The 13,068-nt window shown below is 37.8% G+C and overlaps 3 protein-coding genes across 5 annotated transcripts in view; 1 reads left to right on the forward strand and 2 right to left on the reverse strand.

Annotated features, from left to right (window-relative positions):
* Positions 1–142: 142 nt before the first annotated feature.
* Positions 143–4,065, reverse strand: lrrc20 (leucine rich repeat containing 20). 2 transcript variants are annotated; one of them, XM_007558292.2, is made up of 5 exons: positions 3,842–4,065; positions 2,312–2,393; positions 1,921–2,070; positions 1,593–1,760; positions 143–1,488 (listed from the first exon to the last, which is right to left on the reverse strand). In XM_007558292.2, exons 2-5 carry the CDS (start codon positions 2,379–2,381, stop codon positions 1,355–1,357), a joined length of 522 nt encoding a protein of 173 aa, XP_007558354.1. In that variant the 5' UTR covers positions 2,382–2,393; positions 3,842–4,065; the 3' UTR covers positions 143–1,354. The 2 variants fall into 2 exon arrangements, with proteins under 2 accessions (XP_007558354.1, XP_007558353.1); XM_007558291.2 differs by lacking the exon at positions 3,842–4,065 and adding an exon at positions 3,029–3,299.
* Positions 4,066–4,460: 395 nt separating this feature from the next.
* Positions 4,461–8,583, reverse strand: ndr2 (nodal-related 2). The gene is made up of 3 exons (XM_007558294.2): positions 8,152–8,583; positions 5,625–6,343; positions 4,461–4,946 (listed from the first exon to the last, which is right to left on the reverse strand). The coding sequence occupies exons 1-3, from the start codon at positions 8,408–8,410 to the stop codon at positions 4,794–4,796; spliced, it is 1,131 nt and encodes a 376-aa protein (XP_007558356.1). The 5' UTR covers positions 8,411–8,583; the 3' UTR covers positions 4,461–4,793.
* A 3,013-nt stretch (positions 8,584–11,596) lies between these two features.
* Positions 11,597–13,068, forward strand: part of pald1a (phosphatase domain containing paladin 1a) — a 45,716-nt gene continuing 44,244 nt past the window's right edge. For both annotated transcript variants that reach the window (XM_007558298.2, XM_007558301.2), the window contains exon 1: positions 11,597–11,789. The gene's annotated coding sequence lies outside the window, so the exon portion shown is untranslated. The remainder of the gene's footprint in view (positions 11,790–13,068) is intronic.

Here is a 13,068-nt window from a genome sequence, read left to right on the forward strand (position 1 = left end):
AAACCTCTATCCCAGTCCCAAGTAGTTTGCCACATTTAGCAGGTTTTCTCCTGGGATTGTCATGTCTCCTCATTGGCTGGTGCCACGAAAATCATTTGTGCAATCAGAGCGGAAAGGTGACATTCACACATATGAGAAAAAATAACTATTTCAAAAAGTTTTATTTTAGATTAAAAATGTAGCAAATAAGCAAAAACCACGTTTTTACAAATTTAAGAGTTCACCTGTATACCAAGAGCTTGTGGCTTACAAGATGATGGTGTGGTGATGCTTTCGGAATAAGACTCTGCAGGCTGGACTTTGGTTGAAGAGCAAAGTTTTATTACAAACTGCAGCCCAAGTCAGCACCATTGAATCACGATGAATTCTTGGCCCAATCATGGTGAAGTCCCCCCGATTGCTGGACAGCACCCCTTTTATAGGGCCTGGGCCAATACATACTCCCCAAAGTAAACATTATCACATATCTATGTTCCAGATATAGGCATGCTTAGGTCTTGGCGGCAGTGTGTCTGCTAATGCATCTGGAGTTCATAGATTATACTTGTTTTGCAAACTCAATGTCTTTTGTCCTGATTGTTCCTCTTGAACAGTTCCCAAAAAGTCCTCCTGTATGATCAGACACTACACTCTCCAAAAGCAGAGGTTGCAGGGTTGAAAACTCGTCTTTATAGATGTGTCTCTTTTTCTTGTGAAACACAATTCTATCTTAAAACCTTTTTAAAGGGGCAGTATTACCTATTTTCCAGAGACAGAGTGCTAATTTATAGTACAATCAAATAATTATGTTACCTTCAGTTGTTATAATCAAACACGACTTAGAAATTTGACTTTGTAATTTAACACCTTGAAATTGGTCTCTGTCTCTTTAAGAAGCTCCTGCTCTTTCTGCCATCACAACATTCCTCCGTTAAGTCTTTAAGGAGGCTTTTACCAGCATTTCACTGAGAAGTAGCTTGTATGATAAGCTCAGCAGATGCGCAGTTCCAACAAGGATTTGCTAATTTCTGCTGCCACTAGTTTGAAGGAGCTGAGTGGTGGCGCTCTGTGAGGTGGAAGCCAGACTTGGAAACCACTGCTCTGAGGAGGAGATCCATGGAAAAGGAAGTTTGGTGAGACCAAATGTTTCTGCACCCATAATGGCTGCCATGGGAGATGAAACAATTTCTTCAACATGCATGAAAGAATCAAAGTAACATTCCAGTTATGTTTTTGACGGGGGAATAAAATAATGTACAACTCAAAAACGTTGATTTTACATAATACTGCCCCTTTAAGGTTCTCAAATGCATTCAACCTTATTAGTTAAAGGCACACACAAAACAGTCTGTAAGAATATATCTGACATATTCCATTATTCTGTTGTTAATAAAATCTCAAAATTGTAAGGAGATCGGAGAGCAGACTGAGTGCTGGAGCTCAAAGGATTGGACTTTATGTTGAGCCACTTGAGAGCTGGCATGGCAGACAACTTTTCCAAAGGTAATTCTGTTGAGGAAAGTTTTAGAGAGAAAAAAGAATAGGTTTAAAATGAACAATACCGCAAAAGAACAGTCCATTTTTCCTCACAACATGCTTAAGCATGTTATTACCAGTGATGCTGTTTCCCTCAAGGTCAATCCTCTCCAGTGTGGCTATTTCAGTGAGCTTCTCAGGGAAGATGGAAAAGCTGTTATTAGCTAAATTGATGCTGGTCAAATGTTCCACTTCTCCAACCTCATCTGGCAGCTTGGTGAAAATGTTGCCCTGCAGGTCAAGTTCTACGAGGCATTTCAAAATACGAATAAATGGAGAGATGTTGTCTGTATTTCTGTCAAAGTGTAAAAACCTTCAGTGGATATTTGTGGTGCAAACAACGTGAAAACAGCCTCATTTTTGATAAATGACTGAAAGAGCAGAGTGATGTTTGTTTGTCTCTACCTCTGAGCTGGGTAAAAGTTGAAAAGAATTTGCTTGAAATGGCCTTCATTTTATTATCAGCCAATGTGACAATGCGGATGTTTTCTGAGACAGTCCTGAGGACCTTGAACACACCATCTGGGAAGGAAATGAGCTGGCAGTTTGATAGGTCTGCAGTGAAGAAGAACATAAGCATAAGATTATTAAGGACTAAGAGATAAAAAAAAACACTGTATATCTAACAGTAAAGACACTATGCAATCTAAGGAACACTAAGCTCAAGCTTCTGCCTCCATCTACTGGTAAGACTAAAAATAGCTTCAAGAACAAATCTTTATTCACTAACATGTTTTCAAATCGAAAAGTTGAGAAGAATAAAGAAGAGACAGAGAATTCATAAGGTTTACCTTACCCAGACTGTCTTTGCCTTCCTCTACTGTTGCATTAATCCTCCGGGCCACATTTGCGACTGCCTCTGCCATTTTCAATTCAAACTTCAGACAAAAGCAATATCATTATTATTGATGATCATGAAAATGCACACAATGATCAGACCTAAAGAAATATTCTGAGGCTTCTTAAAGTACTCTCTACAATATATCGTGCAGTATATTATATTGTACTCAAGTAGAAGAAACCTATATCAAATTTCTTAAGTCACAGATTTATCTGACCACAAGAAGTGAGATCACACACAGTAAACCTCAGTTACCTCAAATACAGCAGATAATTTCAGTGCAACCAAGTGTTTGTATTTGTAATAATTCTGAAAATGATTTGTGTGTTATTTTGCTTTTAGGTTTTTAGGCAACAATTCCTGTGATTCTGCACTGCTTGTTCCTTTCAAATAAAAAAACTAACTACTCAACAAACACCGTAAAGTCACCTGAGCAGTGTCGTCATAGTGTTTGCTTCGCACTTCTGGTCATAAAATTTCAACCAGTGACTGCATAATCTCTATGACACACAAAATACAGCACATTCGCCACACTAGAGACTAAATTCTCTTCTTTGTTTAATAATCCAAACACTTTATGTCAACAACAATTCTGCTGTTTTAGATAGACCTTCATTCAATATATTGAAAGAGATTATTTCAGGACTAAAATACAAATAGGAAGCTACTCACTCAATCAACCAGGCAGTATGTGTAACAGAAACTGTCAGCTGTCACTGGTGGCTAACATTAGCTACGGCCGGTTATATTTTTAGCTCAATGGAAGAAGCTAGTTGGCATGAATGAAGGACTGTTTATTATAAAAAACTATTACAAAGATCTCAGAGCGTTAGTAATTTTCTCAGTAGGTGATATAAGCAGATAAACGGAAGCTGTTTTAGTTGTGAGCTAAAGCCAGGAGCTAACAGCTAATTAACCAGGATGTTCACGAGAGTCGATATTGCGCTGCACTTTTACGCAACTGCACAAAGTCAAGTCAGTGAAACTTAATTTTTAAAATTGTTTTAAAATATTATGAATATTATTCGCCTGTATTTTGTAACCTGTAATTTTGTATTCGCCAAATTTTATTAAATATCATTAATTTCATTTAAACAATAATAATATTAGTATGCAGGCGATATGGGGAAGCTTACTGGGATATAAGCTTCCTCAGTCACAGATGAGAATATCAAAAAAAAGATATTTGGGATTTACAAAACAGATGTTTTTTTTTTAAAGTTTATTTTAAAGCAGTAGTTGTGTCTTGTTTCTTACATCCCCTCACCACATGTCAATATTTTAGGGTACCATGCTATCCTTAATCTGATAACCTTAATCCGTATAGTATATGAAAACTTATGTTCATTTTTATTCTTTAAAGTTTAAAAGTTACCAATTTAACTTAAAAAAAATTAACGCTTACTACTGAAAATCACAAATGCAAAACTCTGGATTGTTTTCTTCACATTTTGTGTGATATCAAAAAGCGAAATGTTGACTTACCTCTGAGTCCAGGCCAACTACTGCCAGTTTACCATCATCATCATTCCAGCAAGTTTCCTGTCACTTTGTTTACTTTTCAAAGGATTTGAAAACAATGAGTTCCCTGGCTGTAAAAGAATAGATTTCTAGTTTGGCATCATTTGCAGCTACTTTACAGGATTGCTGGATACTCCTCTCATGCACACAAATACACAATGGTTCATTTTGCATAGTGCTGGAATGTACTCAGTGTGAGTCAGTGGATGGCTGAAGCTCTCTAAAACTAGAGGCCTCCAGTTTGGAGAGTCAGCTCTTTCTGTGGCTTGCACATTCAGTCCAAATAAAATACTGATATGAGCATGATGTACAGGTGCATCTAAAACACTGAATATCATCATGTTTTAAAGGCTTTCTACAATAAAAGTATTTGTAAGTAAAAAGAAAAGCTGACTTTCAGAAAAAAAAGAAAGAAGCATCAAACTCAATTACACAGAAACATGTTATATCATGAGATTGTAAAGATATGCCCAATATTAATAAGCGATACAAAACCTATTCAAAATACAAAATCAACATAAATACATTTTTAATATTTACAATAAATATACATTAATTTACAGTAACAGCAAAGAACAGTACAAGCAGTGCAGGAATATTTAATAATTCAATTTCATATTTACATTACTGATAGGTTGCGAGGTAATAACAAACAACATTTAGAGTATGCATTCGGTACTTCTTAAAAAAACAGTGTCCTCCTTAAAAACTGGCACCCACATCATAAATTTAGGTCACAATTACAAAGATGGATAGGATGCAGTCTTAACAGTGCACAGTCACAAATATTGAAGAGCTTTTTCCACCCCAAAGGCTAAGTGTTTTCTTTTCTGTTTTCCAGGAATCGCTTTGTGTTTTTACAACATGTCTGCCTTCCTGCCACTCTGCAAACCAATTGAGTCCTTGGTTGTGGTGTTCACTGGCAGCCGCACTCATCCACAATCATATCTTCATGGTGTCGAAGGAGCATCTCTCTGTTCTCGTAGTACAGCATGCTCAGCGGGCTCATTTTGGTTGGTGCGCAACACGGTAGCACCACTCGTTCTGGATGGTAATGTTTCAGGAGACTCTAGGGAGTTCAAGTTAAAATTTTGCAGATGATTTTCCATAACCACAATTTCTTCACGTTTTTTTTTTTTTTTTTACACATTTTTGTAAACAATCTATTCAAGATAGATTTTCTCTTTGGCACTTGATCAGAAGCCCAAAACACAATATGCAAAAAATATTCAACCTTTGAACTGTTTACTAGTTTGTCACATTTGCATTTTTGAGCTTTTCTGTACTACTCTATATCATAAAGTCCCAATAAATTTCAATAAATAGTTTTTGGCTTTAACATGGCAAATTGTAAAAAAAAAAAGAAAAAAAAGTTACAAAGAAGTTATTCTATGTTCACATTTTCTCAGGTTTACATTTAATGCAACATTTAAGAGAATTGGAACTACTCTCCTTCAATCCATCCACTGTCCCCTTATCCAAGTAAGGTTACAGGGGCCTGTGCCTATCAATAGCTACAATGTGTCAGTGATTAATTGTAATCTCCTTTTCATGAAACCAGGTCAACAAAAGAAGAAATTTACTGTGAATGCACTTCGACTAATAGATTGATTAGCTTTGGGTAAACTGATTAAGTTTATATTGATTTGTGTAGCTCAGCAAGCAAATCCAACCTTTTTAAAATGTCTTAATGCAGAAAACAAACAGTGGTAGATTACACACAAAAAAAACTTGTGGCGCCACTTACCTGCATGTAAGCATGATTTGTTGGATTCAGGCTCTCTCCCAAAGGACTAGGACAGGAACCTTCACATCGGTAGGCATTGTATCTTTTGGGAAAGACGATCCAGGAACCCCAGCCGATTTGATTGAAGTCAATGTGCAGGTCCACTCTGTGGCAGAGGGATTTTTCGGCCCCTCTCATGAACACCTGCGGGCTTCTCGCTGTTTGTTCTCTCTGGCCCCGTTTGCTCCTACGCCTCTTCGGCCAGAGGACCCTTTTGATTTCAGCAGGGGACAAGAACTTGGATTGCTCAGCTGTATGCAACAGACTGGCTTTAGCCCTCGAGCTTTCATCAAACCCCGTGTGGGAGAAGACGACCAGCAAGGCCTGACCACTCATCTCGAAAACAGGCTGAAGAGGGAGACCTCTCTTCTTCCCTAAGGGTTTCTTATGCCTTGATATTCTTTTGCTTCGGCTTTTTGCAGCCGCTTTCTGCCTGAGCCAGCCCAACAGTGGGGTTGTCATGTTGTACACCTTCCAGCTGTGTGACGAAGTGACCAGTGATGATTCATTGAGCTGTCCCACTGGCTTATGATGCAGGTGATACACTTCCACAGAGACGTTGGGAGAATTTTGTGGTGGAGGAAGTCGGATTCTCAGTTCTGCAGCCTGGATGTGCTTGTCGGCCCGTAACACTTGAAGGTCAAAGGTTGCCACCCAACGTCCATGTCTGTAAGTCAGACCTGAAACAAAGTAACAAAGCATAAGTTTTCCAATTGATAACAGGGCAGAATTAGAATAAAAAATCATTTATGTAATATCAGATGTGTCAGTTAGCATCAGCAGGAGATAAAAGGTTGCATTTTTGAAAATGTACAAAATTCAACAAATAAGAAAAAAAACAAACAAACAGAACAACTATGCCATTTTATAGCTGGCTACTACTAGCTTTAAAAACCAGTCTATTTGATCACATTTTATTAATTCAAACACATTCATCAACATGGTTTGTTTTGTGCGTTGCTACTTGTATGGCTGATTTAATGAGACACATTCCATTAAAAGTGCAAATAATTTTTTTTCTTGCCACACTGAAAAAATTCAGCAGCCCTTTTTTTATTTTGAGGTTACGATTGGTGAGAAAACCTTTAAATTTCCCAGCAGGAATTGTTGATGTTTGAAAAACACATGTTGAGGTGTACAAGACAAAACTGCCTTTCTGTGTAGTTTCCTAAAGTTTTATTTTTTGAAAATATGTCAAGGAAAGCAAACATAATTTAAATTTAATTTAATTCATTTTTTTGGCTTCAAAAAGAAGACTGGACTGACCATAATAAATCATTTTGAAGCGAATTTAACATATAATACAACATATATTATGCAATTCAAGTAAGAAAAAACATATATTAACATAGTGCAATATACTATATAACAGCCACAATACCAATCAGTTTAAGACTATGCACACTGCACCGATGCACCTTGTTCTGCTATTTATTGCTTTCCTGCCTTCTTCCTATATTCTTCCCCTTTTGACTTGAATTGTACTAAGTGGCAATTCAAGTGGAATAAGTTTTAAAATGATTTACCATTGCCTAATTTTTCAACAAAAACAAAATGGCATTTTAAAAGTATAATATTTTGTATTCTAAATCAAAAACTTTGATCCCTTCCTAGAGTTTGTTTCTATTTATCACAGTATTTTACAGTTGTCAGCTAGTTGACTTATAATTAAATTGTAATAAACCGATTTGAATAAATTGAATTTCATTCTGAAATATTTGTCATATAATGTTATGTTACATAATATATACTTTTCAAAAAAGTGTACCCTGCTAATGAGAGTCATTATGATTCAATGAACACCTCTGATTGTAAGATTAAGGCCTTCAAATAAAAAATCCTTAACCTTTGCATTGTTATTTGCACTGTTCTCCATTGATCAAAAATCCAATCCATGCTTGTTATTAATCCACTCAAACCAAACGAGCAGCCCAATCATTTAGCACGTCTGTGCTCGTCCTGTGGCTCCTTGCATATCCTCAGTCAAGCAAATAAAGTAGAGCTGTGAAATTGGATTCAGCAGCTGGGCTTCTGGTGCCACACCATTAAATCCTGAGTTCTAATCTAATCAGGCCAAGTGTGAAAAAAGAACTAAGGGAAGTTGTTGATTTGACCTTAACAAGAGATTTGTATAGGGGGATGTCTGGCGAGGTACCACAAATCAACATCACCTATTTAAAGACGAAGAAAAAAATAGGTTTGCTTTGAGAATTAAGAAGAAAACCGGTCTTTTCACACGCTTATCCTTGCTTGTTTATTCACCCCCTGAGCGGGAATGTGTATTGAAGCCTCTGAAGTCGTCTGGCAAGAAGAAGAAGAAAGAAAGAAAAAAAAAAAAAACCCTAACATCTCAGAGGGTCTTTAAGTGCCACAGGAGGGTAGACAAATTAAATGCATGCAGACATTTTCACCCATTTGTTTATCATAGTATAAATCCCCCAGCTCAAACTGGTCTAATTTAATCTAAACCAGATAAACCAGATCTTACTTTTCGATATCAAGCTCTTCACTGTGTCCGCTCGCTTCGCCGCGTCCTGCTCCAAGTTATCCAAAGGCCCAGAGAAGTTCGACCTGAAATTCCTGTACAGATGCATCATATAGGTTGGCAGGTGGTGTCCCGTGGATCTTTCGGTCAGAGAGTACCTCTGTAGAGACCTCATAATGAGTCCGTCTCTGGATTTACCGTGCGCCAGCAACACCAGAAGCGATGCGTGCAGCGCGACGCCCAGAGCTTCCAATGAGCGCATGATGTCGGTCAGTCTGAGACAAGAGAGATTCCTCCACCGAGCAGATTAGGGGTGTCTTATATACGGTCTCCCACCCACTTTCATGTTTAACAAGTTGCCGAGAACATTAAAGGAAATTGACATGCGTCCTCAAGACTTGTTCCCTGACAGCTCATCAGCCATTCAGTTGGTAATGAGGCGGCTTGGGTTGCGCAGTTGACGCGATGCGCATCGGTTTTGTTTGTGTCAGGCCTCAGCGGCCTGACTCCCCATCCTAGGACTAATTCTTTTGGCTGTTTGTTGTGGAAAGCCTTCTTTGCACATCACCCTGAATGGTAATGGTGATAGATGGATCATGGTGGAGAGATGTCTTTCTTCAGCAGGTTCAAGGATAAGAAAATATGAGATTTTTATTTTTTATTTTTTAAATGTAGGTGGCAATCGTGAAAAAAAGAAAAAACACTTAAAGGCTGCGAAAATATTTGAAACTAGGGTGTAGATTTACATTACCCAACTCCCCATTCATGAATTGTTTGTTTCAATTATTTGTGTTCAGCTAAGCTTAGCTTTCCCCATGACGCTACAGTCTATTAAATAGCATCTTTGAACAATCAGGTCACCGTGTATATTAAAATGACTCACTTAATAGCTAACATTTATTTATTTATTTATTTTTTATTAAAGGGATGACCAACATTTGTTAAATATTCCTGACCTAGTAGAACTTAAGCATACTTACAGAGGATTCAAGGTTCAAGAACCCTTTTGAAACTGTTATGCTAGATCATTTCAGAACATTGCCTTCACAAAGTTGCCCACAATAATGCAACCATAGTTTTGTGACTTTCTAGTTCTATTTTTGAACAAATAACACTGAAGATATGTCACATTCAAGGTGGAAAAAGTTTTAAAATGATTCATTACGGTCTCAGTTTTATTATGCAGGGGTATATACATTTATAAGATGTGAAATCAGTCCTACTAAAAATAAAGTTAGGTAGAATATTACAATACAGTGATACAATATAACTGATAATCTATTAGAATTTCAAATTAGCAGCTTATATTTTCAATCCAACATCTAGAAACCCTAAGAATATCACACAACTACACACCTGGTTGTAGGTGATTAGGTCACATGAGACCAAACCAGAACATTTGGCTTGCATGGACATTACTGCAAACAACCTCCCCACAGTGTGACATAGCAGTGGTTGAATCATGCTATGGGGAAATCTGGTCAGAACTGTCAAAAGACTAATCTAATCAGTTTATATTTATGTCATTTTGCAGTAAAAAGTCTATGTAAAAAAAGAGAGTGTCTTCCTTGGAGCTGTAGCATATTAATGTAAAAACATTTATTTGATAGGGACATTTGAATTATTTTTTAGCTCCCCTGACTAACTGGAATGCACATTACACAGAAGCTGGTCTGGGGACACACTTCCTGTTTAGCCTAGCAGCCACTTGTACCACTGACCTACCTTATCTTTATCAGCTTTGAATCTTGCAAAGCACAACTTATTTTATAGTTCACTAGTACAATACTGCAATAAACTGCATGTTACAATTGTATGTTTGGCCTGACTACAATATCAGTCACTTCACACTATTTATTAAATTCATTAGATTTATAAAAATGCTAATTTCAAACATTTTTATTTAATTTAGATTTCAACAAAACTTTCTTGAGCTCAGAAGCCAATGCAGGGTGGGAACGACCAGGGAGAGTTGCTGTTTATTTCCAACTTGTTCTTTACATAAATTATGAGTTGAAGATATTTTCTGGTCTCAACAGCAGAAAGTAATACATTATCTTTCAAGTTAGGAATCTTTTAAAGTAACATTAGATGTTTTCAGGTTCATACCCGTGTCCCCATATTTGCCGATGTGTTGTGTTAAGTCTAGGTTGTTTTGGAGACCCCTGACCAATGAAGAGCCCTGATTGGCTGCGCACAATTTGCTTATTTCCTTGGCTCACCCTGAAATTATGGGAGTCATGTTCTGGTGTTTATATTGAGGAGTCACTGAAAAGGTTCCTCTTAGTACCAGCTGAGTTTGTTTAACACCACAGGCTGCCTGAGTATAGTTGGTGACCATACCCATCACAGTATGTGTTCTCATTACCACTTCAAGCAGGATAATGAGTGTTGTCACAGACCTCAAAACATCTCAAAATGAACATGACAATGAGTTAACTGTTGCCTAGAGCCTCCAAAGTAACCAAATCTCAATCCAATGACATGGGTTGGGATGTAGTGGAATTGTGGATTTGCGTCATGGATGTACAGCATATAAATCCATACTGCGAGATGCTACCGTGTCAATATGGATCAAAATCTGTCTAATATTTTCAACTCCTTGCTGAATATATTCTGTGACGAATTAATTATTTTTACAACAGGGAGCAGCCAGTTAGCATCTCAAAAGCTAAAAAAAGTAAGTAATCTTACGACACCCAATCCCAGAGACGTTGAAGGATCGTATCCTGCCCAGCTTTCCTGCTATATGGCCAGATAGAGGAGCAGCAAAGATAAATGAGGTGGTTTTAGCAGTGCTTACCAACAACTGATCATGTCATCCATGACATTTTACTGTGGAATACTGTTTCTGCTGCTTGAAAATTGAGCCGTTAGCATGATCATGAAACCAACAGCAATCATTTTGAGTCAGAAGCTACTTCAGAAATGATGTAATGCTGACTGCTGCTTGAGATCCTCTTAGCAGCAGCAATGACTCTTTGAAAATACATGCATGATACGAGAACATTTGTTTTCCCTTTGGTGTAAATAAAATCCTTTTGAATTTAATTAACCCATCTATGAAGGTAAAGGGGGTTCTGTAAGGTGTACCTAATAAAGTGGCCAGTGAGAGTGCCTGATAAATTTGTCTTTATCTGGGAGTATAAACATGGCTGGTAGAAATATGTGCATTTAGTTCATGTGAACGCCATATGCTAGCTTGAAAGACAAGTGTCCATATTAAGATAGGAGATGAAAACAAGAGATAGGAGATATAAAATAAGTGGAACACTGTGTCGTCCTCAGTCACTTCAGTGGGAGTGTAATCAAACAGGAAGCAACTAATGTAATCTGTTTTTAACATCTGACTCCACGTTTCTCATATTCCTGTGCCTCCCTATGCAAGGTTTCTGTGTTCTTATTTTGACTCGCTGATGGAGCATCTGTGGATAACCACTACCCGCGCATGCGCTGTGTGTCAGAGTTCGCAAGCAAAATCTTTTCCGTGAAATTCTCAAGATAGGACAGAAAAAAAAACCTTAATAAACCGTTGTTTGTCTTTCGCTGGTAAAAAAGCAAAACCTGTATATTTTTATAAGCTTCGGAAGAAAGTATGTTTCGTCTGGACGCTTTTCCGCCGACTGAGAGCTGCTGAAATGGTGAGTCGCTTTAAAGTTTACCGTGCTCTTGTTGCAATGGCAGCCTTAAAAGTTGGGATTTTTTCCCCTGTTTTTTGATGCTTGGACTTAAACAGAATCGCCGTAACCTCTACGCTTATACGCCTGGCTTGTGTTTCACGAATACTACAGTTCTTTAGCGTGTTTTTCATTCTACGAAGTATTTCTTTTCAGGCTGATGGAAGCATGTGCTTGGCATCCCCCACTCTGCTCTCAATGCTTTAACTGTATTGTGCATTGCATCTGGGCAACTGAGCGTGTTAGAGCCATGATGAAAGTCTGAGTTGGAAATGCTTGGACATGTGCAAATGGTTTATAGATGAATGGGCGCTTCTACTTTCATCAAACAGGGAGGCAACTTGCAATGATTTTCATAACCATGTAGACCAGTGAGTTACATAAAAGTAGTAAAGTCTTTGATAAACGATTTCACCAAATTAATTACCTGAAAGTAACTAGAACCTTAAAAAAATACACTTTTGGTTTCAGAGCACACAAAATTCATTTTTTATTATAACTGTACTACAGTGTCTTTATTAGCTTAAAGATTGGAAAGATATTTATCATCAAAATATGACACTGTAGGTATGAGAAAGACCCCAGTTGAAGTAAGACAAAGCACATGATGCTCTTTGATGTATTGTACTGGGGGCCCCATCCAGCTGGGACCGTTCTCTGTCTCTGAGCTCTGGGCATATCACTTTGCCCTATGTCCCCGGGGGCAGAAGACATAAACTGGCGCTTGTCAGTGTGTGAGCCCAGATCAAACCGTGAACATCACCATTAATCAAAATTGAGCGCACGGCACTCCCCAGAGAGTGAACAGCTGGGGAATAAATGATTGGGCTCAAAAACATTTCGTTTATCTTGATAAGAGACCTACAAGAGGAAATGTAGTTCTCACAGATGGAGCACAAAAAAGTGGAAGATTTTTCATTTGGAAAATGCTGCCATAGCTTCCTTGGTAATGGCAATTACAGTGGTTTGAAAAAAGTATTTATACCCCTTGAACATGCTTTTCAACGTTTTTTACCAAATAAGAGTCAGGAAAAGTGTTGCTCGCATTCAGATCTCTTCACCCTGATGGCAGAATCAAGTGTAACTTATTGATTTCAGAATGAAATAGAGTCCACTGTGTGTAATTTAATCTCGGTATAAATAAAGCTGTGCTGCGAAGGCCTTGGAGGTTTGTTAGAGAACATTAGAGAACAAACAGCATCAAGAAAATCAAGGAACACACCAGACAGGTTAACAATAAAGC

The sequence above is a fragment of the Poecilia formosa genome, unplaced genomic scaffold, assembly GCF_000485575.1.
Source record: "Poecilia formosa unplaced genomic scaffold, Poecilia_formosa-5.1.2 Scaffold95, whole genome shotgun sequence".
NCBI classification, from domain to species: domain Eukaryota; kingdom Metazoa; phylum Chordata; class Actinopteri; order Cyprinodontiformes; family Poeciliidae; genus Poecilia; species Poecilia formosa.